Source organism: Eschrichtius robustus, chromosome 4 (genome assembly GCF_028021215.1).
Source record: "Eschrichtius robustus isolate mEscRob2 chromosome 4, mEscRob2.pri, whole genome shotgun sequence".
Taxonomy (NCBI): domain Eukaryota; kingdom Metazoa; phylum Chordata; class Mammalia; order Artiodactyla; family Eschrichtiidae; genus Eschrichtius; species Eschrichtius robustus.
Window position 1 is genome coordinate 41,364,543 of NC_090827.1, and position 24,649 is coordinate 41,389,191.

The window sequence follows — 24,649 nt, forward strand, 5'->3', positions numbered from 1 at the left end:
TTAGCCCAGCTATGTACTTAGTACATAATAGAAAAATAAAATTAATCAATGTCCAAATTCAATGACTGATTCAAATCATCACTGAGGAAGTAACATAATAATACTTTAGCTTTGGGCCACATAAACACAAAGAAAATTCAGTAACAAAGATTCACTTAAAAGGACATTAAGCAGTAGGCAGATTTCAGGATATTTTCATTCCAACTGTTTTTACTATTGTTAAATTATAAAATTTCTGTGTACAAGACTAAAATCTCCAACACAGGGGGATCTTTAAGCTATCATATTTATCATGTATGAAAGTGTAAATCTAAACTAGTAAAGCATGTCTTAAAGTTTTAATAAAATGGCATTGTTCTCAGGCTACAGCTTAAGTTTCTATTTAAAAGACAAATTGAAATCCTTGTTAATTTTCAAGAAACAAATTACTGAATTTTTAATATCAGCCATCAATTTTAACAAAAAGCGCTTCAAACTTTTTTGTCATAAAAAATTTGGAAGACAGGTAAGTCTTTTAGTTATATAAGCTATTTTTCCAAACTTTCAATTGAAAACCAAATATTAAAGTATAAAATTTCACATATTATTGCTTTTTTTCTTTATACTCACCAACTTTAATGAATAATTAGTATTTGTGAGCACTATGCTAAGGGCATATATGAATTATGTTATTTATATTTATAACAACCTATGAGGGAATTATTTATATTTATAACAACCCATGAGGTAAGTACTACGTATTATTATCCCCATTTTACAGATGAGAAAGAAGTAATTTTCCTAAGCCTCCAGAGATAGAAAGTGTAAACACTGTTGACTTTTTTTTTTCTTACCTGAACTAGGGATACTCTTTTAAAAGATTTCTTTTTATTGAGTAATGACAGAAAGCAACAATGTCTTCCAGATCACTAAGGTTCAGAAGTTCCATTTCAGAATTATATCAGTTTGAATTATCACAAACTTTCACATAAATGTTATTTTCTTTAACATGCAAATAGTTCACTAAAGGAGAAGAGAGCATTTTAAGCCTAGTACTTTAGTCCCTAAGGATCTAGCTGAAAAGCCAGACAAGCCCTTGAACTTTATCAAGATAAATCCCTGGCATCCGCTAATCACCAGAGAGGATCTTCAAATTAGATAAGAGCAAGAATTTTGGCATGGGAATGAATACAAACACCTTGCCATCCACAAAGGCCCACAACCTGGCAGCCTTTCAGCAAGGTTCCACTCATGCAGCTGTTACTCTAAACGTTCCAGCTACTGCTTGGAAGTTGATAATTCTTAAGATATGAGGAGAGTTGTGATTTCTGACACAGCATTCCAGAGATAAATACATGATCAGAAGGATGCTTTGAAATTCTCAAAGATATTACTCTGGTCTAAAGCTGCATGAAAATAGTTTTTCAAAAGGTGTCTCTTGCTAAGAAAAAGAGGGGGGAAAAACAGAGCAGTTTGCTTGCCATCAGATAGTATGTTAAATGCATACCAGACATGTAAGTTCCAAATAACCTCCTGAAAAATGCTATCACCAAAATTCCTCTTTGTTTCCTATTTCAATAAACCCCTTTAAAATGTATTCCCTGTGCACAGTTTCCTAAATAAGTTTGTAACCTACTCACTGAAGGTATCACTAAGGCATAGACAATTTCTATGCTATTTAAAAAGAAATAAATCCCAAAATACATGAAATTCGGGGAATTTATAAGGAAACAACTTTGAGTATATTAGTAAGATTTATTCAATGTAAAAATCTACCCTTAAGTTATTCTCACTATTCAATCTAAGATTAATACAAATTTAAACAAATTTATAAAAACTGTGAATATTAGAAAAAACCTAATCATTTACACCTCTTCTCACCCTCAAAATATAGCCATTGCAGTATGTTATAAATTTTTTGAAGCATATGGGAACATATATATCTATTTTTTCAAAAGATCATAAATTCCAAACTAAACTGTCCTCTACTTTTTCCATTTAATAATATATCTTCAACATCATTTTACATCAGTACATCAATTGTGCTTTTCTCTCATTAGTGGCTGCACAGTATTTACTATATTCATAGGAAACAACACATGTAACCAATTCTTAATAAACTGGCAACTACGTTTGCATAGCACAGCCAAATGACAGGATTTAGAGTCCACTGGCCATGGTTTAAATTGTAGCTCCACCATTTATTAGCGCAAAAGCTTAAGGCATTTATTTACTTTCCCTGTGCCTCAGGTTTCATCATCTGTAAAGTAAGAATAAAAACAGTATCTATCTATCCACCTACCTACCTATCTATCTAAAAAATGCACTTTAATACACCTTCAAAGGGTAAAAGCTCAATAGGTATTAGCTTAATTAGGAAATTCCTCTTGCAGAAAGAAAACATTTTGTACTTGCATATATCTTCTGTATAAACTTACATAATTAGGTTTACATATTTTACATTTTAATTAACTGCCAATTTTCCCTCAGATAAATTGTACCAATATGCCCTCTCAACAATATAAAAGTGTTTCTTCATACCCTCATTAAGACTAGGTATCATCTTTTAAATTTCTGGATTTCTTCATGCTAAGTGTTATAGATTAATATATCTTCAATATCATTTCACACCAGTACTTGTTGTTCTGCTTTTTTTCTCTTTAATAGCTGTATAGTATTGCGCAGTGTAAGGATAAGGAAATTGAGGCTCAGGAGGATGAGGTAATTTGTCCAAATTCACTAATAAGTAATAGAGCCAGAACTCAAACACAGTTTCATCTGATTTCTAGAGTCAATATTCTAACTCCTATATTATAAAGCCTAATAAAAAAGAAAAAAGAAAAAGACATCTGAATCTAGCAGCCACTATATCTATAATGTCACATTAGACATATACCAATGTGCTATTTACCTGGAATTTAGACTCTGTCAATCTCATCATTCCAGGACATTGACCTAATCTTTAAACAGAGGTAGAGGGAGTAAGATGATACAGGATGATGGCAAAAAGATTTTCCATTAAAATTATATATTCCCTGTGTTCTTTCACAGCATCTTAATTATATAAATAATTTTAACCAGTTTGGATATCTAATGTGCCAGCAAGTCTGAAGTAGAAAACTAGGAGATGAGATGAAATACAGAGAACAGGAAACACAAAGAAATAAATAACCAGACAGAGGGAAATTCTGATGAGGATATGTCAAAAGAAAACAGAAGCCAACTGGAAGGAAATCCCACTGGCCAAATCAGAGACAATTTGAGCATCAATATAAACAACAACAATAATATTATAATTCATTCTATAAAGTATGAAACCGTAAGGCCATATGATGAATGTACTGAATTCATTTGATGAGGAGGATAACAGTTTCTAAACCCCTCTTCCCAGGGAGTACCTTAACAGTGGAGAAACCCAGAAAATACCGTTTTTATAAATGATCAGAATGAGTATCACCAGTAATGAGATAAAACCATGTGCCACTTGTTAGAATACAACAGGAAGAAACAGCATCACTTCTGTGATATTACTTCCAAAGACGCTTTAACTTGAATCTAATCCCCAGGACACTAATTAGACAAATCTAAACTGAGGGACATTATACAAAACACCTGGGCTCTCATCTTCTGAAGTGTCGAGGTCATTAAATTTAAGCAAAGACTAAGGAACTGTTCTTCCAAATTGAAGGAGGATAAAGAGACACAACAAAATACAACACATAAGTCTGAATTCAATCCTTCTATTATAAAGAGCATTACCGAGAAAATGAGTAAAACTTGAAAGGTGTTTCAAGATTTGAAGGTAGTATTAATATTATATCAATGTTAATTTCCTTATTTTGATGAATGTATTGTGGTTATGCAGAAAATATACAATAAAATATTCAAAAGGGGTGGAGTACTGTATCAATTTTCCCTCAACAGATTCAGGAAAAATAAAATTTCTTTTAACTGGCAACTTTTCTATAAGGTAGAGATTGTTTTCAGATTAAAATATTGATTTTTGAAAAAGAATATGCTTAACAACTCTGATACATACATGTCTTACAGGCAGAATTTCAGAAAATTTAATATAAAGAAATTTTTCAAGCAAATTGGCCAAAGGTTTCTTAGGAGAGCAGAACCAACAAAGTCAGGAATCTACAGTTAGCTTTCTCAAGCTGTCAAGACTCTGAACACTTTGTTGAATTCCTGAATCTGTCGGAATCCACAGACTCCCAGTTTTTTTCACAAAGGCTGTCACAGTACCGACAGCAGAGGAATGAAAGGTAACCATTTGTAAATACAGGTGATTTCTAAGTTGCAACAAATGAAGAAAAAAATTATTTAATATACAACTTGCCAATGTAATATTAAAATTATTCTTAAACAATCAATAATTATGTTGATAAATAAAAATTTGAAACGATATACAAACCATACAACAAAATATCCTTATAATTTTTAAAACTATATCAAAACATCCCTTTTTAATGTTGAAGCTACAAAATTTAACAAAGTTAAATTCTTGTTTAACCTTTAAATCCTTACAATTTACATATTTATAAACTAATGAGAACCTACTGTATAGCACAGGGAACTCTACTCAGTGCTCCGTGGTGACCTAAATGAGAAGGAAATCCAAAAAGGAGGGGATATATGTATACCTATAGCTGATTCACTTTGCTGTACAGTATATACTAACACAACGTTGTAAAGCAACTATACTCCAATAAATTTATATATTTATAACCTTTAAATCCTTATAATTTATACATTTAAATCCTTACATTTATATATTTAAAGACTATTTACAGTACCTGTCAAAAGATCTGAACTGCACAGGTGGCTCAACAGATAGATCACCAAGAGCTCCAAGGCAGGCTGGTGGCAGAAGGGCAGGATCCACTGGGACTCCATCTCCGGGTATGTTAACCAAGCTTCGGAGAATGTCCTTCACATTGATATTTTTTGAAACCGGAACTGATGGTGCAGCCTTGTTATCCAATTCATTTTCTCCATCGCTTTTGGTCTCCTGAGATTTACTGACTTCTGAAGAAAGAGTGCACAGCACCTCACTGATGGCATCTGGGCCTGCACTGACACTTGGAGGAGCTACGTCCACGTTGCTTCCTAAACCAGTAGCCATTTCTTCCCCAATGCCTGAGTCCCTCCTTCGAGCAGATGATGCACTTTCAGGTTCTTCCACGGATGCTGGAGTTAATGGACTGAATGCTGCTGGTGAGTTTTCTATATCTTACCCAGAAAAAGAAGAAAACTATGAATAAAAAAATTTACAACTCATTTTAAAAAGGTACACTCAGTCCTAATTATTTTAAATTATGAAATATACAGCATGTTCTAAAAGGTAAAAAACAAATTAAATAATCTATAAAATGTACTCAGTAAATAATTAGATGGTTTAATAAAATAATAATAATATAATAATAATAAATAATAACAAAATATTTTAGAAAATCCCAAAGTGAATATGACATACCAATGGGTAGCAACACAAGGTTGAAAGCCATTGGCCTATAAGAAAAAGTCCAAAATCCTTAGGATAAAGTACAAGGTTCTTCAATAATATGAGTCGGCTAAGTTGTAAACTTTATCAGGGCAGGGAATTTACGTTCTTTAACACTTCATCTCCAGCACCTATGACAATGCCTGGGCCTACAACAATGCCTGGCAAGTAGTAGGTAGCCAATAAGTATTTTTCAGATGACTATTCATCTCCAACTTTATCTCCTGCTACTCATGGCATAACACATAATACTTTACAACACCAATAATTACCTCTACCTCAGTCGTGGTTTCTACTGCTAGAACACTTGTTACCACTCCTAAATGCTTGAATAATTCAATGGTCCTTAAAATCTAGTTCAACAGGGAGCATCACCTTTTCTACTTGATTTTCATTCCCTCCAATCAGGTGTTCACTCCATTCCAACAAAAATGCTCCACCTTGCTAAATCCAATGGTCAGTTCTCCGTCCTAACAGCACTTGACATAGCAGCAGCAACTGATTATTCTCTCCAACGTGACAATACTTTTTTCACTTGGCTTACAGGACACCATGCTCTTCTGGTTTTTCATCTACTACCTTACTGTGGTTCCTTCCTTACCTCCTTCACTTCTTTTTCTCCTGGATTTAACTTGAAGGGACTTAGCACTCAGTTCTTAATCCTTTTATCTTCTCTATCAGCATTTATTTCCTTAGTGGTCTCATTAACTCTCAAAGTTTTAAATGCCACTATTTCAATAAATAAATACACAAATAAATAAAATTCAGACTGTTATATATAACTGCCTACTCTGCATCTTCTTTTATATGTCTAAAAGACATCGCAAACTCAACATGTCAGAAACTTTATTTCTTATCTTCTTCCCTTAGTATGTTTCACCTTCAGTCTATCCAAGTGCACCTTATAATCATTCTTGACTACCTTCCATCTTTTGCATATCCACAGCTAATATTTTAAAATCCTGTTTTCTCACGATCAAAATATATCCAGAATCTGACTGCTTCTCACTAGCCCTACAGCTACCACCCTAGTCCATCCCCAAAATTACCTCTTGCCTAGGTTATTGCAATATCCTCCTAACTGGCTATGTTAAGACTGTTACATTAATGGTTCTATTGGCCATGCTTCCTGGTATTCACCCCCTTGAGAAGTCATTGAGTCTGGGCTGGGCCTGACTCACTGTAACCAACAGAATGTGGTAGAAGTAGGCTACTTCTGTGCCCAAGCTTAAGATCTGGCAATTTGTGCATTCTCAGAATCTCTGAACACCTCTGTAAACAATCTGGCTACCTGGCTGGAGAGAACATGTAGAGAGACCATATAAAGAGACAGAGGACCTCCAAACTAATGGAGTAAAACCAAGGAATTCAGCTGAGAACAAGTAGCAAGGCCCCACACATACAACCCCAGCTTAGCCATTTCAGTCATTCAGCCCTAGCTCTTGGAGCCATTCTATCTGAGGCACTAGATTAATGAGGAGAAAAGCCATTTCGGACTTTCCAACCCCAGCAAACAACATCTGGAGCAGGGATGAATCATTACCACTGTGACTTATCTGAATCAAATTCATGGAATCATGATAACAAGACTAAAACAGTTGTGAGTTTTAGCTTCGAGGTAACGTGTAACACAGCAGTACATAACTAAAACATTGGTTTTTCTTGCCCTGTAGGGGGTATTCTTAATACAGAATCCCAAGTGTTACTTTTAAAAACATACATCAATTCTAACTCCTGTACTCAAAACCCTCCAATAATTTCTCATTCTCCTTAGAGTGAAAATCCATACCCCCTTTCTCCTGGTCATTCCTGATAATTTTCCCCATTCAATTTTTCTTTTCTTAGGACTTAACACCTTCTAAAATAATCAATACTATACAATTTATTTATTACTTGTACTTATTTTCTACTTCCTCTCACTAGAATTCAAGCTCCAGGAGGGCAGACTTCTTTTTCTTTTGTTCATTAATAATGAACAAGTACCTAGGAGGTACTGAATGAATATTGATTGGATAAATAAATCACCTCTGTTGGGTAGCAGCTACTTCTATAACTACAATACCTGCTTCTCTATAACTGGCAGCTAATGTTATAACTTTCCCTATAACTGGCAGCTAATTTTATAACTCCAATTATTAGTTATTTGTTAACAAATCTGTCTCATAAGAGGATATGTTATTTATTCTTCACAAGAAATGCTGAGTTAAACAAAAATGTTTAATATTTTATTTGTAAAGAATAACATTTTCTCGGGCTTCTGTGGTGGCTCAGTGGTTAAGAATCCGCCTGCCAATGCAGGGAACACGGGTTCGAGCCCTGGTCAGGGAAGATCCCACATGTCGCGGAGCAACTAAGCCCGTGCACCACAACTACTGAGCCTGCGCTCTAGAGCCTACGAGCCACAACTACTGAAGCCCGCAGGCCTAGAGCCCGTGCTCCGCAACAAGAGAAGTCACTGCAACGAGAAGCCCACACACTGCAACAAAGAGTAGCCCCCACTCGCCGCAACTAGAGAAAGCCCGCATGCAGCAAAGAAGACCCAACACAGCCATAAATAAATAAATAAATAAATAAATAAATAAATAAATAAATAAATAAATAAATAAATTTAAAAAAAGAATAACATTTTCTCATCTTTCAAATAGATGGCTCACTTAAAGAACAGAAACCATCTCCCAATTGCAATTAACCACATGGTACTTAAAATATTTGGTTATTAGTAAAATTAAATACATACTCTCACTTTATACATAAATTCCAGAATCAATATTTTAACTGTCATAAGTAGGTAATGTTTTACTTGAACTTTGGATGCCAGATAATAAAATACAGAAACTTACCAGGGAGTGATAAATTCCCGCTTTCACTACCAGTTTCCTTAAAAGACTGGCTATGCCTTTCATTTTGGGGTTCCAAAATGTCTCTGTACTTCGAGACCATAAGAACAGAGATAAAGTATACAACTGCCAAGGCTAAAAACTGTGCTTGTTTGCTATCCTCCTGGGGAAAAATAAAAGGAGTTGATCATGCCACTATTAAATAACATGTTTGAATCTTACTTTACATGACAACATTCAAATAGAAAACATGTTCACAAATCTTTCAATATACGCAGAAAACAGTAATGAATTCACCTGAGCAAAGATTAGGCAAATACTCTTGGAAAAATGCCTGTAAATATTAGGTTTTATGCTTGTGAAACATGAAAAGAGAGAAGCCGGCTTGTTTTTTTAAATTAACTATATCTGAAGAGATATGTCCTAATATACTTTGTAAGATTAATCAAATAGCAATTATCACTATATATGAACAACTATTTTTACTTCCAACCTTAAGAATGAAAATGTTTTTAAAAATCAGAATAACAGTTTTCCTAAAAGACATTCAAGATTTTTTAAAGTAACGTTATCAGATACAGAACTGGATGCCAAAGAAATTCTCAAGAGTATTTTAACACACTCAAGTGTCCACAATTGAAAATATAGTGTCTGCCAGAAAGAAAAGGACAAACTAGACTGACCTCTAAAGAGGTCCAGGCTTCATCTCAGCACTACAGATCACTTACATATCTGTACATCAACGACCAGTTCACCTAGTCAAATTCCCCATTTTCAAAGGAACATTGTACGCATCACTAATTTTGATAACTTTTCAAAATAGGTTGAACTTAATTAATTTAAAGGAAAAACTCAAATTCTTCCAGCAAATCCTGAAAACTAAAGGTACCTCAAGTAGCAGCTAAATTTAGGATAAGTGAAACAAAGAACACGGTTGCCTAGCAGATAAATAAATGGAAACAACTGGCACAAATGAAACTAAAGGTTAACAATTAACAAATATCAAGTTTTGGACACAATTTCAGAGAAAAAATGAGATCTCAGAGTCTACTGAACATATCTACTTGATAGGATTATTAGACGTATTGTATGTATAATCTAACAAGAATCTATGGTACTTTTTAGGTTCATGTGTAAGACCTTATCAGTCTTGATGGAAAAGATATATGTACATTTTTCCTTTTTTTATTAACCATCCCTTTTCTCCAGAAACTCCTCTGTTCCTCTGCCACACAGTCCTACCATCTATTATAATAACTGCTATTAATGGTATCAACATTAAAAATGCAGGCAAATAACTTGCTTGGTCTGCTTAATCTTTTATAAGTTATTTACACCTATCTAATCTTTATTTAGCCCATTAATATGTTCAGTGTTTACTAACTACAGTATGAAGTTTACAGTGTATGCCTGATCTGTGCCCAAATAAAAAATATCCCATAGATCCTTATGTTTAAGTCCTAACTCCTGAAACAAATTTACTTTCAATTGTAGCTGTCATTTATTGAATACTTACTGTGAGTCAGGCACTGTGCTATATTCATTAACCCATCTAAATAAGATAAGGCCTAGAGAAGTTAAGTAATTTACCTAAGGGCATATAGTAAATGAAAAAGCAAATCTGAACTCAGATTAGACTGATTAAAAACCTTAGCTTTTAACCTCAAGGTAATAATTTATTTATAGCCCCAGTCTTAGGTCATTTCCTTTTTCTTCAAAGTTGCTTATGCTAGAGAGGCTCTGGGATGTAGTTTGGGAAACATGGTCTTTTCTCTTTTCTAAAATTCTTGTAAGGTGATTATATAACTTTTAAAATTACCAAAAAAATTAAAGTTATTTGTTACTTTCAGAAATGAACACGGTAGACACAGGAGACACTCTATTTCTCTGTCCAAATATCGTGATATAATAACCAATCAGAAAGTGCCAAAGAGCCAAATCATACAGAGCCAGGGTGAGGAGTTGTGATTTCATTTTAAGTGCTATGGGAGGCCATTAGAGAATTTTTTTTTTTTAAACATCTTTATTGGAGTATAGTTGCTTTACAATGTTGTGTTAGTTTCTACTGTATGACAAAGTGAATCTACTGTATAACATATACAGCTACATGTATACATATTTCCCCATATCCCCTCCCTCTTACGTCTCCCTCCTACCCTCCCTTTCCCACCCCTCTAAATGGTCACAAAGCACCGAGCTGATCTCCCTGTGCTATGCAGCTGCTTCCCACTAGCTATCTATTTTACATTTGGTAGTGTATATATAAATCAATGCTACTCTCTCACTTCATCCCAGCTTACCCTTCCCCCTCCCCGTGTCCTCAAGTCCATGCTCTATGTCTGCGTTTTTATTCCTGTCCTACCCCTAGGTTCATTAGAACTTTTTTTTTTTCAGATTCCATATATATGTGTTAGCATACGGTGTTTGCTTTTCTCTTTCTGACTTACTTCACTCTGTATGACAGACTCTAGGTCCATCCACCTCACTACAAATAACTCAATTTCATTTCTTTTTATGGCTGAGTAATCTTCCATTGTATATTATGTGCAACATCTGCTTTATCCATTCATCTGCCGATGGGCACTTAGGTTGCTTCCATGTCCTTCCTACTGTAAATAGAGCTGCAATGAACATTGTGGTACATGACTCTTTTTGAATTATGGTTTTCTCAGGGTATATGCCCAGTAGTGGGATTGCTGGGTTGTGTGGTAGTTCTATTTTTAGTTTTTTGAGGAACCTCCATACTGTTCTCTATAGTGGCTGTATCAATTTACATTCCCACCAACAGTGCAGGAGGTTACCCTTTTCTCTACACCCTCTCCAGCAATTATTGTTTGTAGATTTTTTGATGATGGCCATTCTGACCTCTGTGAGGTGCTACCTCATTGTAGTTTTGATTTGCATTTCCATTAGAGAATTTTTTAAGCCAAAGAGTTACATCATCTATTCTAGATTTTGAAACGTCATTCTAGGAAATACAAAGTTATGGGGCAATAGACTCAACAACTGTTCAAGGAAAGAGAATGGGGAGAGAAGGAAGCAGCGATATTTGGTTCCAAAGTGGACCACAGTCAGTGGGTTCTAAAAAAACAAAAGTGATGGTTTCTTCATTAAAGGAATAATAACAGCTACCAAAAAGCAAAAAATTGAGATCCAGAGAGGCATTATAGTACAATGGTTAAGATCAAAATTTCAAGAATCAGACTCCCTAGGTCCTTAATCCACTTCTAACTCTCACTACTTGTAGGATTTTAAGCAGACTATTTAAACTAATACTGTTATCTTTCTCATAGGATTATTCTGTGAATTAAATGAGATAATACATATAAATCATCCAGTTATATGCTTAATACAAAATAAATTATTAGTTATAGCTAATAATTATTACCTATAACTACTATTAACAAATTGTATACTTGTATAAAGCTTAGTGAAGAATCAAAAGAGGACTAAAACACTGGAGAAAGAGAAGGGAAAGTTAAAAATTGAAGTTATAAAGTTTATTTTTAAAAAACGTATATGTAATATAGAGCAGCCAGTACTAAACACGCAGTAAGTGTTCAATAAATATTAATGATAATACTCCAAATCCTGGTGATTTTTATTTTCATGTTTATACTTTTTTTGTATGACTTCACAATTCCTACATGAAATTCTGCCATATTATATATCAAAATTAGCTAAAACAAAACTATTTTTAATCTTTAAAAAATTTAAAACACCACACACAACATTGCATCATGTATTTTTATATCATATAAAACTTTCAGAGCACAGATTCTGGAGTTAGAATCCTATCATTTACTAGCTCCATTAGCTTGAACAAGTTACCCAAGCTCTCTGTGCTTCAAATTCCTCATTCATAAAATGGGAATTACAAAGTACACAACTCAAGAAGTTGTTGTAATGAATAAGAACACATGAAGCACTTACAATGCTTACTATGTAATAATGTGTTATTCTTTTTGGTAGCAATACTCTGATATATTAGCTCCATTTATATAAACAATTTTTTTAATATTCTAAGATTCTAAAATCATTGCCAAGAGAACTGGTATCTAGGCCTTCTTATTTCTACCTGACTATTTTATGTCACAAAGAGTGTTCACTCTCAATACTTTGGGCCTCAGGGGAAATATGTATCAGTTAAGAGAATATGTAAAAGAAATACTGTAACTTACTATGTCTCTGAAGACAACTGCCCTAAGTCGATTAATATCCATGTCTTGTAGGAGCCTGTCAAAATCTCTTACTGGAGATATACCACCAGTTACAATATCCACCGGACTCTATTTAAGACAAAAAAATATAAATATATACATTACACAGACATTTTAAAAAATAAACCCAGTATTCCATAGGCTATAATGTTGTTTTTCCCAGTTTATTTTCCTACTTCTTTCTGTCTTCTTTTTTTGGGTGTCAGGACGGGGGTGGGGGGTGTAGAAGGGAGTCATGAAGGAAAAAAGAAACTGCATGCTAACTCACCAAGTACGTGAAACACAAATTGACATACTTAAGGAAAAGGTATCATGGACACAAGGAAAGTAAACATTTGGAAAAGCAGACAAGATTAAGTATAAGCAAATCTTTACTGTATACTTAAACACAAATATTTGAAGGTTATGTCCACAGACTAAAATAACTATTTTAGGACCTCTGTCAGATTTATTTAACTTTATGTTGAAGTGAACAAATAAATTTAAGATCTTAATCGTAAAATAAGAGAATGCTTTTTTATTTAATTAATTATTCTGTATGCTTACCTTTGCTGCAGATTTCCCCATGGGAATCAGGCTGTGTGTTGTTTTCTGGACTTTTCCTGCTTTGCCTTTAGTTTTCAGCTGTGAATGCTGTTGACACTCTAAGCAATTCCTTACTGCCACTGCACACACTGTAATTTATTTTAAGGAAAAAATTGGGCAAGAAAAAATTATATTTAAGATTATGAGACTGACAAAACTCACCTATACGAGTTACATAAGATTTTATTTGAAACATTACCTTCAGCAAATTTCTAAAATGTCCCTGGGCTTTATCACCCACTGTTTGTTTTCTGACTTTGTTAGCTACTCTGTTAGGGCCCACTGTTAAAAGAGAATCAGTTCAGGAACCTTAATAAACACTGTACTGTTTCTTAGGTCTCACGTAAGCTACTTGAAATAATCTTCTATGGAGGAAAAGAGGGAAGAAAAGAATTTTTTTTAAAGGTGTAAGAAAGTAGAAAGTAAATCACATTGCCATCAACTAGTCCAGGGTAAAATAACCTTCTATTACCTTCATTAAAGTACAATAGTTAAACTAGAAACTTGCGTGTTTTTCTTAAAATTTTTATCATTACAGCATGATATTAATAGAGACTGAGAGAGGGTATAGCATTAAAAGGAATATTTATAGGATCTACCTTTTACTGGCTTTCATTAAAACTGTTTAAAAGGCGGGGGACAAAAAAGAGATTGTGATTAATACACAGTCTAAAATTACCTCTCTAAACATCTCACTTAGGCAGTTAACTCAAGTTATTTAGAAATTAATTTTGAATTTTAAGTTAACAAATTAGGTAATACACAATTGACTATGAATTGATTGATATCATGTAATCATCTCAATTCCCAACCAATTTGGTGGCACTGAAGGTATTTGTCTCAACAAGAGTGAGAGCAAATTAGGAACAAAATAGCAAACTTAAGTGATAACGACCTTAACTGCCACCAGACTATCATATGGCTAGCACACACAGAATTGAAAAGGGAAAATATCGAGAAAGGTGCTGAAAGGGAGCAACAACAGTTGGGAAAAAGGAAGGAACACAGTGAAGAAGGGAGGGAGAGAGAATATGGAACACAACTCTGTCAAATTTGGAGTCAGGCCCAGGAAAATAACTCTTCCACTACTTTTGTCACAGGTTGCATAAAATCAAGTTTGGGTCTGCATTACAAAGTTAAAAACCACATTCGAATGCCTAGCATCAATCAATCTCAGTAGCACAGTTTATTCTTACTGTTGCCATCCTACCTTCTCAACCCCAACTTCAGGAAAACAGGAGTGAGGAGACCAGGGATCAAAACATTTGGACTGGGACTTCCCTGGTGGCCCAGTGGTTAAGAATCCGCCTGCCAATGCAGGGGACGCGGGTTCAAGCCCTGGTCTGGGAAGATCTCACAGGCCGCGGAGCAACTAAGCCCGTGCGCCACAACTACTGAGCCTGCACTCTAGAACCTGCGTGCCACAACAACTGAAGCCTAGAGCCTGCAACAAGAGAAGCCATCACCATGAGAAGCCCACGCACTGCATCGAAGAGTAGCCCCCACTCGCCACAACTAGAGAAAAGCCCACACGCAGCAACGAACACCCAACGCAGCCATAAATTAATTAATTAATTAATTATTTTAAGAAAACAAAAACATTTGGACTGTTTACCAAGCTTCCCATATTCTATTAAGTGATCCTGAACAAGGAGAACATGCGGTGCTGGAGTACACTGAATTATTTCTTTATTTTCTTCTACAGTTATGAAAATGCGGGAGATACAGTATTCCCCTAGCTTCTGAATCTAATACTTCTTGAGTATAGTGAAGCACTGTTAGTGTAGTCTTGTACTTTCAATTCCAAAAGTGCACTCTTTTTAAGAAAGTGGAAAGGTTTTAAAAATGGCATATACAAAAGCAAGGGGTTCTAAATATTTTAATTATATTACTGATACAAAGTTTCAGGGTGTATCCTATAACGGAAAGAGTAGGAACATTAGTTAAACTATATTCAAATTCCAGCTCTACCAATTTATAGCTTTTAAATTTTTGGCAAATTTCCTAATTTCTTTGATCTCAATTTTCCTCATGAATAAAAGGAAGAAAATACAAATGAATGAATGTCTGGAAGAAAATGATTGGTGACTCGTGAAAATCAGCAATGACATATGACAGTAGTCAATAAATGACAGCTTTTGTTTTGTTGTGCTTACCATTTCAATCTCTCTCAATTAAAATTTTTTTAAAACTCCCTAAAAATAGTATACCAAGTTCTTTAGAGCATCCTAAGTTTAAAAGTACTTTGAATAGCATTTTGAGTAAAAATAATTATTGTACCAAAAAAAATCTAAGTACATCTGTTTGTGTAACGGATATTCTTGCTAAATATGGGGAAATACTTCATTAACTAATTAGATTTTCCACTGTTGGTATTATATTTTCATAGGTGCCTTATTTCTAATTTGTCTTCATATGGCCATGGTTCCTAAAGATTTTGCTTCCATTTTTTGGTGCCCGTTTCTCCACCTACTTCTCTCCATTTAATAAGCAAATCATTAACAAAGTCTCAGTATCTACGACTAGATACAGGACACCTTCTGCATAGAGAAAAAATTTTCTTCTTCACCTAAGGAAGTTCAGATATCACTAAAACTTCTTTTGATTTACTTTAACTTTCACCTAAGGAAGAACTGCTTCCAGGAGGAGAACAGAGATTTAATCATCTTAGTAACTGCTTTAACAAATTATCACAGCTTATTTGGATAAAGGCTACACTTGAATGATGCTAGTTTAGAACCTTGCTACTCAAGTGTGTTTGTAAGAGAAGCAGCATCAACATTGCCTGGGACTTGCTAGAAAGGCAATTTTAGGTCTCATCCCAGACCTATACAATCTAATCAGCATTTCAACAAGATCCTTTGGTGATCCATGTGTATGAATCATCTTAAAATTTGAGAAGCACTACTTTAAAGCAAAAAGAGATGGGGGCAGGGGGGTGGGCAGAGAAGAAGTAACGCTGACCACAATCAATGCAGAATTTTCAAAACACGTCCTCCTCCTCTATCTGTTACCTTCACAAGTACTACTATAGCCAGTACATACACAGTCCTTCACTCTTTGGAGGTTGAAAAGTAGCATAAGACAAATTGCCTAGCACACTTTTTCCCACCAACAGGAAAAAGAAAATGTTCAATTTAATATGTCTGGATCACTGAAAATTTTTTAAGTAAGTTCCTAAGTAATGGGTTTTAACAGCTCACCCAGTCGGAGACACTGCCGCAGAATTCCTCCAGATGACATATTTTTTTCAGCTTCAATTTCAGTAAAGCCAAGAGAACTTGCAAATATAAGAACATCCACAAGGCTGATTAGTCTCTGCAAAAATGTCACAGAGGCTTCTATTGAAAGGCCTTGAGTAGGTTCAATATTCTCCAGCTCATGCTGTAAGGAATAAAGTTTAACATTTACATTTATATTCTGATAAAAATCCAGTTTTATGAGATACATTCCCCAGATTTCTAAATTTTACAAAAAGCCAGGCTTTCACAAATCTACTTCAACAGAGGGATTTCCTTATCATTTCATCTAAAAAAAAAAGCATACATACAGGTGAAACACTGTCAGTCATATTCTTCACTAACTCATTCGTCCCTAATAATTAAACATTCTTTTTAGTCCCTTCATTCCTGGAACAGATTCTAAGGTCCTTTCAAGTAATTATAAAAGGATTCTGTTGCTTTTGAATTACAGAACCTATGATGTACAGTAACAACCACATTCAAGTTTTAATCAATAAGAATGCATAAGTCATGTTTTCACACCAACTTTACATAGTAGTTAAGTCCTTACTGTAGCCGATGTAGCAGCTGAAAGCAATGGCAGTATACCCCCGCAAGCCATGACCATATTGTCCATCACTTGAGAGATGAGATGAATTGTGTTGTGTACAAAGATGACATTATCACTGCTATTCACGAAGTCCATAACTGTCTTTGTTGAATGGCTGTCCAAAGATAAATGATGTTTACTGATAAAGCTAAAGAAAGGAAATCACAGTTTGCCTACTTGAGGGGAGGGAGGATAAGAAGGTGCTTTTGCTTCATCTTGAAAGCTGAGGAAAGATAATGATGCAGCAGGCATTTTGGAGGGTGTATACTTCCTTAGAAGATGTAGACCATTCCATGTCAGTAGTTACTATACATGCCCTTTTTCAGTGCTGAAATATAAACACTATTCATCTTACACTTAATATAAAAGTTGAACTAAATTATCCTTAACTAGGAACAAAATTAAGAAGTGGCAGAAACTAAGAGGTAAATGGTGCTAAATGTGCTATTAAAAATGAATTTTCTAATAACGTTTTCTTAGACAATGCCATGAAATGTTTTTAAACAGAATAAGAGTAGTATGCAAATAACAATAAACACATTAGGCACTTTTAAAATCATAAATCATACAATGGAGGATGATCTGAAATACACAGACTCTTTATACTAAAAATACACTGGAAAATTAGATGTTTTACATAAACCCCAATTTTCTTTTTTTTTACTACTTCTAGAAGTAAACCCACTCGGTAGACCTACATTCAGGCAAATTATATGCTATATTATATGCTGTAAAGTATGCAGCAAATTTTTTAAAAGAAAAATTTTCAAGTTTTTATACTCTAAATATGGACCTCATTTATATGAGAATAAACATTAATTCAATAAAACCCTACCACAGAAATAATTTATATCCTACTTTTTAAGCAAATGACTGAAATTAATTGCAAAATGTCAACTATATAAATTTCTTTGAAAACAAACCCTAAAATTTATATACATATTCTATAATAAACATATGGACAAACCTTCTCCACATCTGTATGTCTGTTTCTATTGAAAATAATAGATCAGTGAGCAAACGCTGATGCACTTGAGACCATTTGAACTCTGGAATACGGAACATAGACCTGGAATCCCTCCTTTGTTCGTTAACTGCATCTGGTGCTGTTCCTTGCCCTGGCTGCTCCTGTTGCCTTGATATCTAATAGAGAAAGTTAAAAAGCATAATAAAATAAGTTCAACTTCAAAGGTAAACATTAATAACTTAATAGCTTCTATGTAATTCATCTAACAAATACTCACATTTTAAGATACTAAGGGACTAAATCAGAGAAAAATTATCAATGAGTAATAACATTAATACATTTAAAGCAAAGATATAAAAAATGTGAAATCAGCACAATGCAGCAGGAATTGGTCAGGAACCATGTTAGTATTATCACCAGCTAATGCAACATTTTATAAAGGAATCAAGAAGCTTTTGGTTTTGAATACTGACATAAAAGAAAAGCCATAGCTGGTTTATAAATTGGCTAGAATTAAGAAAAAACAAAAATAAAGACAACAGAATGAAGACCAAACCAACAAAAAAAGGAGGAGGAGGAGGAGCAATAAGAGTTGAATAAAGTGGGAAATGACAACATGCAACCACAGTGGTGTCAGGAATCTCTCTGAGACACTGGTAAGGAAGAAAGCTGTGTCTCTGGACCGCACAAAGGCTCCTGTCTCTTACTAAAGTAAACAGACCTCATGGAACAATTTTAAACCACATACTTTGTACATAAAATTATACACTGGCAGGTGGTTTTGCAGGAAGGTAGTCCTAGATTCTGCTGAAAAACTAAGGTCCTAACTATGACTGGGTCATCAAATAAAGGGTAAAAGTATTTCCAATGTTTGCTTTATAAGCTAAAAATACACTAACACTGAAACTTGAAAGTAGTAACTTTTGATAATACTGTGTTAAAAATAATAATAAAAGCTGCCATTTAGCAAACTCATACTGAAAGCCATACCCTGTGCTAAAGATAATAATCTTCACATTCACTGCATTTATGTAATTGCAAATAGGTTATGAACCAATTCCAAAATAAAATAAAATCTAAGTCTATACACTTGTTCTATTTCAACTCAATGCAAATACGCTTCAAGAAGATAATAATCACCTCAAGCACAGGCTGATGACGCTGAGATGCTTCCATGTTTGTAGTGGCCTTCAATTCCAATCTCTCAGTATCTGTAGCAACACTGGAAACATCCAACTTAGCAATCCTCTGCTCAGAAGTAGTAGGAGACTCGAAGATACTACTATGAGAATCACTATGTAGTTTGGTTTCTCCAGAGAGGTTAGTTTTCTCCCCTACCTCCAGCATCTGACCAACATCTGATTGAACAGTTGCTTGGGAAGCAGTAGTTCCTGGTGAGGTAGCTGAAGACCCTGATGCTGTCATAGTCAAGACTGCAGAATCTTTAGGATCTCGAGTTTCAGTGTCAGTTTGTTTCTTACTTACAGGTTCTTCCTCTTGAAATATTAACTTGTGGTCATTACTAAACATGTCCATTCTTTCACTGGCTTCAGAAGCAGCTGGAGACAAACTGTTATCTTGGAGCTCTGCAGGTAGACTGGCTTCCTCAGTAGGAATACTTTCTACCTTCAGTTCTACATAATCATCATCTTCTTCTTCCTCTACTACAGACTTATCCAATAATTCTGGCACCTCTGAAGCATCCTCTTCTGTAGGAGAACTTATGGAAGCAGTTACTTCATTGACAGTCATTATATCTTTGCCAGTTGTTTTAAAAGAATCAGAGGAAACCGTCACAGCTTCTATTATGTCAGAAGATCCTTCTAAACTCTCTGCATTAATTGTTTCATTTATCAGTGTTTCTTCTAAAGGGACTTCATCCAGTAACTCCTGATTTTCTTGCACAGTTGTCCTTTCTTCATTAGATGTATTGTGAGTTTGCAGTTCAACATTGGATGCAGATTCTACTGAACTTGTCTTCCCAATGCTTGACTTTTCATCACTAGTTCTGGTGATATGAGAAGAAGGAGGAGAATCCTTTGTATCCGATTGCTGGGATCCTACTGAAACATTAACAGCCCTGCTAATGCCAGAGACTGCTTGAATTGGACTTGAAGAACACTGCCCTATTTCTTCATCAACTTTTCCCTGGTGTTCCCTAAATATACTGGCAAGGTTTTCTTTATGTATTTCAAAAGTGACCTACATGAAAAACATACAAGCAGTCAAAACATGCAAAAAAAAAAAAAAAAAGAAAGAAAGAACAGAGCATACAGAACATAAAATAAAAATAATTTTTAATTATAATAATTTAATTTTTCAAATATATGGTTTATATAATGCAGTAAGACAGTTTTCCTATAATATCTTTATTTATAAAATGATAAATAAAAGGTAAGTCAATCACAAAAATCTAAACAGTCAAAAAATTATAGCTAATCTTAATGCTAACAGGTAGCACGGCATCAAACAATAACAAGAATATAGTTATTTAGCCTATTCTTAAAGATACATAATATAGGAAAAGAGTACATTATTCTACTGACCTCTATAACTTGTACCAGGATCTAAGTATGTACCATTGGGAAGTGCTTTGGGCACTACGTAATACATTGTTTCAAATGCAACGAAAACCCATTTCCCCATGATTTATCCTCAGCAGAGATCAAAAATATCAATTATGTTCACTTAATATATGATGCAAATCACACACTTAGATATTATATATATTATAGCAGCTCCCTACGTATTTATTAAGCTACTAAAACTTTCTCCTACTAAGCCAAAGAATACAAATTCTTTTAGCAATGAAATAAAAAGATCCAACCCTTCCCCAAAGGTCAACCATAATTTTCAAAGTTGAACTGATCACAAATGGTCTGAAAGTTCCAGTTCATCCATCCACACAACTATTCATTCCACTTGTATGCTGTATGTAAGAGATCACTATGTATTCAGCACTGTGAACATCCCCATATCATGCTTATTAGACTTTTACCCAAATAAATGGAAAACTTTTATGGTTAAAGTATAAAAGACAGTGCTGTGATTTTCAGTGTCAAAAGGTTTATGAATTTCTTATCTCATCAAGCATTATTATATTATAGCCACCATTATGTGACTGCTGCTAGTGAATTTCAATGGGAACACCTCTCAAAAAAATAAAAGTATAATACATGAAGAAGGCATAAGCATAATTACAGTTTATCAATGCTAGAATTGTTTATGTAACCTATATTATTATAACATACATAGTATACATAGTAAATTGAACCTTTTAGTCAACAAACCTTTATTGAGCCCTAGTATAGGAGGATGGTAGTAGATGATAACAAAAGAAGAAAAGATGATTTTTCATGACCAAAGATTCACAGGCCTTTCTGAATCACAGATATGTATCCACGTGGGTACAAGGCAAACAAAATTATAAATAATGCACAATGCACAGTTCCTTCCATAGCTATTAACTAGCCTTTACTCATTACATATACAGTACATTCTTGCCATAAGGTGGTATAGCTAAAAATAAAAATGTTTAGGAAATAAACATTTTCCTAATTTTAAATATGTGGGGAACTTTTTTGAATATTTCAAAATGAAATGCATGTATTCAACACTAAAGAGTAAAATGGCACAATAACATTAACAAAATAATTTCTTTTACACCCAGAAGGCTGATATCTTCTTTGAACTATGTTCTTTAATTGACCAATTCCTCATTTATTCATTCAAGAAAACTTTACTAAACATCTACAGTATGCCAGACACTGTGTGATGAAAAACAAAATGTTCCTACCTTCATGGTGCTTATATTCTAATGGAGTAGATGAAAAATAAACATGCAAATATATAAGATAATGTCAAGTAACAGTAAGAGATTTGAAGAAAAAAAGGAGATAGACAATAACTGAAGATGACAGTCTAGATGGGAGGGTATATTTTACTAGGGTAACTGGGAAAGGTCTCTGGAGATGTTATGTTTGAACAGAGACAAGAATAAAGTGAGAGAGCAAGTTACATGAATATCATGTAATGAAAAGACTTTCAGGTGGAAGGAAGAACAAATGCAAAGGCCCTGGAGCCAAAATAAGCTCAGTATGTTTGAGAAACAATAAGAACCCAGCATACAGAGAACTGTAGGTGATAAAGTCAAAGATGCAGCCATTGGCTAGATCATGATTATAGAGCAGTATAGACTATGTTAAAGACTGAATTTTATTCTGATACACATATGATGTATAATACAACAGTCTTATAGAATGAGTTTAGTTTTGAATAATCATTGGGTTTGATTTTATTCAAATTAAGGATTTTTTAAATTTTTATTATAAAATGTATCAATAAACATGAATATATACAATATATAGGTACAGGTTAAAGAGTAATTTTTTAATCCCATGTACCTATACCCACATCAAGAAACAGAACACTATTACTACCTCACAATTCCCCTATGTGCCCATCCCCAACTGTGCTCCCAATCTCCCCACCCCTATCAAGAGGAAATCAGTATCCTGGCATTTCTATTAACTGTTTCCCACTTGTTTTTTAATAGTTTCCTACCTAAAAACTAAGAAACTAAGTATACCATAAACCTAGCTAGTTTTGTAAAAGAAAGGCCAATATCGCCACAACAAAGAATGGCTCCAAGTAGAAGACAAGCTACACAGAATCTGTGTATTGGAGCCGGCTCCAGCTTCTCTAAGAGGATATATAAGGCTATTTCTGGGAAGTCTATAAGCAAGGTCATTAGGAAATACTGGAAAATATACAGGATAAGAGAATCTATGAGGCCTAGTGGGGGCCAGGTAGTGTGTATTTGGCATAAATAAGGTCCAAGAAGAAAACTATTTTATATTGTATTTTCCAATTGTAAGCTCACTATTCTACTCTCAGAAGCAGAACAAAGCAAACCACATTTTTGAGGGGTGAAGTGAGAATCTTCAGGTGATCCAGGCAGCAGGACTAGAGAGAACAGGAACTGATCACCACATGGTGAAGACAAGTAGTAAAGAGAACGTGAGCCCATCTCATGTGGGTAATTTGTCCTCAGGCTTTAAAAAGATGTTACAAAGGCATCTGGCATTTCAATAATAATAGCTCTCCCTGTATCTGTATCTTAAGTCAAACTATTCCAGTTTAGATGGACTGTCATATGTCTGCTACATAGCTGCCATTCTGGGACCTCCCTTCACTACAGTCTTGGAGATCCCCTTCATCTCTCTCCTGTTTCCTATATCCCATATCTTCCTCTTTGTTTTATTCTCTCCTTTTGATGCAATATATCCTCCAGTGTCTGCTTGAAACTTTTGAGACCTAAAAGTAAATTTATTCTACCTTTATACTTAAAAATCAGATAAAATTGTAGGTCAGAAAACATTTACCTTCAGAATATGAAAGGTATTTCTTCACTGCCTTCTTATTTCTGTGCTTACTGTTGGGAAGTCAGAGATCTTTCTGATTCCTGATCCTTCATACGACTTATTTTGTTCTTTTTCGTGAAATTTTATAAAGTCTTCTCTTTGTTCCTAGTGTTTTGAAATTCCACAATGATTCTTGCCACCGGTCTAGTTTGATCCACTGTGCTAAATATACCCACTGGGCCCTTCCAGTCTAGTAACAAATATCCGTTGGTTCTGGGAAATTTTCTTGAATACTTTATACCTTGTTCCCCACTTTTTCCCCTGTTCTCCCTTTCCGGGATTTCTATTTTTTGAGATTGCACTGATTGGTCCTCTAATTTTCTTACCATTTCTCTATTTTTCATCCCTTTGTCTTTTGGTTCTACTATCTGGGAGAGCTCCTCATCTAACTCTTAAACACGTTTTTCATTTCTCTTATGTGATTCTACACTAGTCACTTGAATTCTCTGCTGCTCATATTTTTCCTCTCTAAAATGGGTAGTACAAGGGTAAATACAAACCTAGAAAATTTCATATTTTAAATTATCCCTGGTGCAAAAAGGGAAAGAAAACTCCCTCTCTCCTCTTTAGCATTTCCTTTAGAAAACCTGAAGTTGGAAATACTTTCTCTGGTAACTGGATGTGTATGTAAATCTTTGTAAAAGATAATAAGCCTCTTTCTAGTTTAGCATCCCTAGGATATCTTTCCTGGGGGCACTGGAGCCATTTCTCTCAAACATGAACATCAAGAATGATGGTGCCCTGTCTCCTGTCTCAGTGAGAGTTTAAGCCTACGTGCTTGGCTCCAAGATGTAACCTCTGAACATCCGAAAAACTACTCAGAACAATTCTGGATGATCACAGACATGTGGAAATAAGACTGAATCAATTACATTTAAATAATGAGGGCTTCCCTGGTGGCGCAGTGGTTGAGAATCTGCCTGCCAATGCAGGATACACAGGTTCGAGCCCTGGTCTGGGAAGATCCCACATGCCGCGGAGCAACTGGGCCCGTGAGCCACAATTACTGAGCCTGCGCGTCTGGAGCCTGTGCTCCGCAACAATAGAGGCCGCGATAGTGAGAGGCCCGTGCACCGCGATGAAGAGTGGCCCACGCTTGCCACAACTAGAGAAAGCCCTCGCACAGAAACGAAAACCCAACATAGCCATAAATAAATAAATTTAAAAAATAATGAAAGATGAGGACTTCCCTGGTGGCACAGTGGTTAAGAATCCGCCTGCCAATGCAGGGGACATGGGTTCGAGCCCTGGTCCGGGTAGATCCCACATGCCGCAGAGCAACTAAGCCCATGCACCACAAC

General features: G+C 34.8%; 1 protein-coding gene across 3 annotated transcripts in view; it reads right to left on the reverse strand.

The window, feature by feature from the left end:
• The window catches only part of LRBA (LPS responsive beige-like anchor protein), a 750,846-nt gene that overhangs the window by 557,735 nt on the left and 168,462 nt on the right, over positions 1–24,649 (reverse strand). For all 3 annotated transcript variants that reach the window (XM_068542607.1, XM_068542608.1, XM_068542606.1), the window contains exons 23-30: positions 19,066–20,127; positions 17,926–18,101; positions 16,920–17,073; positions 16,331–16,511; positions 13,089–13,216; positions 12,504–12,611; positions 8,326–8,485; positions 4,779–5,214 (exon numbers count right to left, since the gene is read on the reverse strand). In XM_068542607.1, coding sequence (XP_068398708.1) covers positions 4,779–5,214; positions 8,326–8,485; positions 12,504–12,611; positions 13,089–13,216; positions 16,331–16,511; positions 16,920–17,073; positions 17,926–18,101; positions 19,066–20,127 — 2,405 coding nt within the window. The remainder of the gene's footprint in view (positions 1–4,778; positions 5,215–8,325; positions 8,486–12,503; positions 12,612–13,088; positions 13,217–16,330; positions 16,512–16,919; positions 17,074–17,925; positions 18,102–19,065; positions 20,128–24,649) is intronic.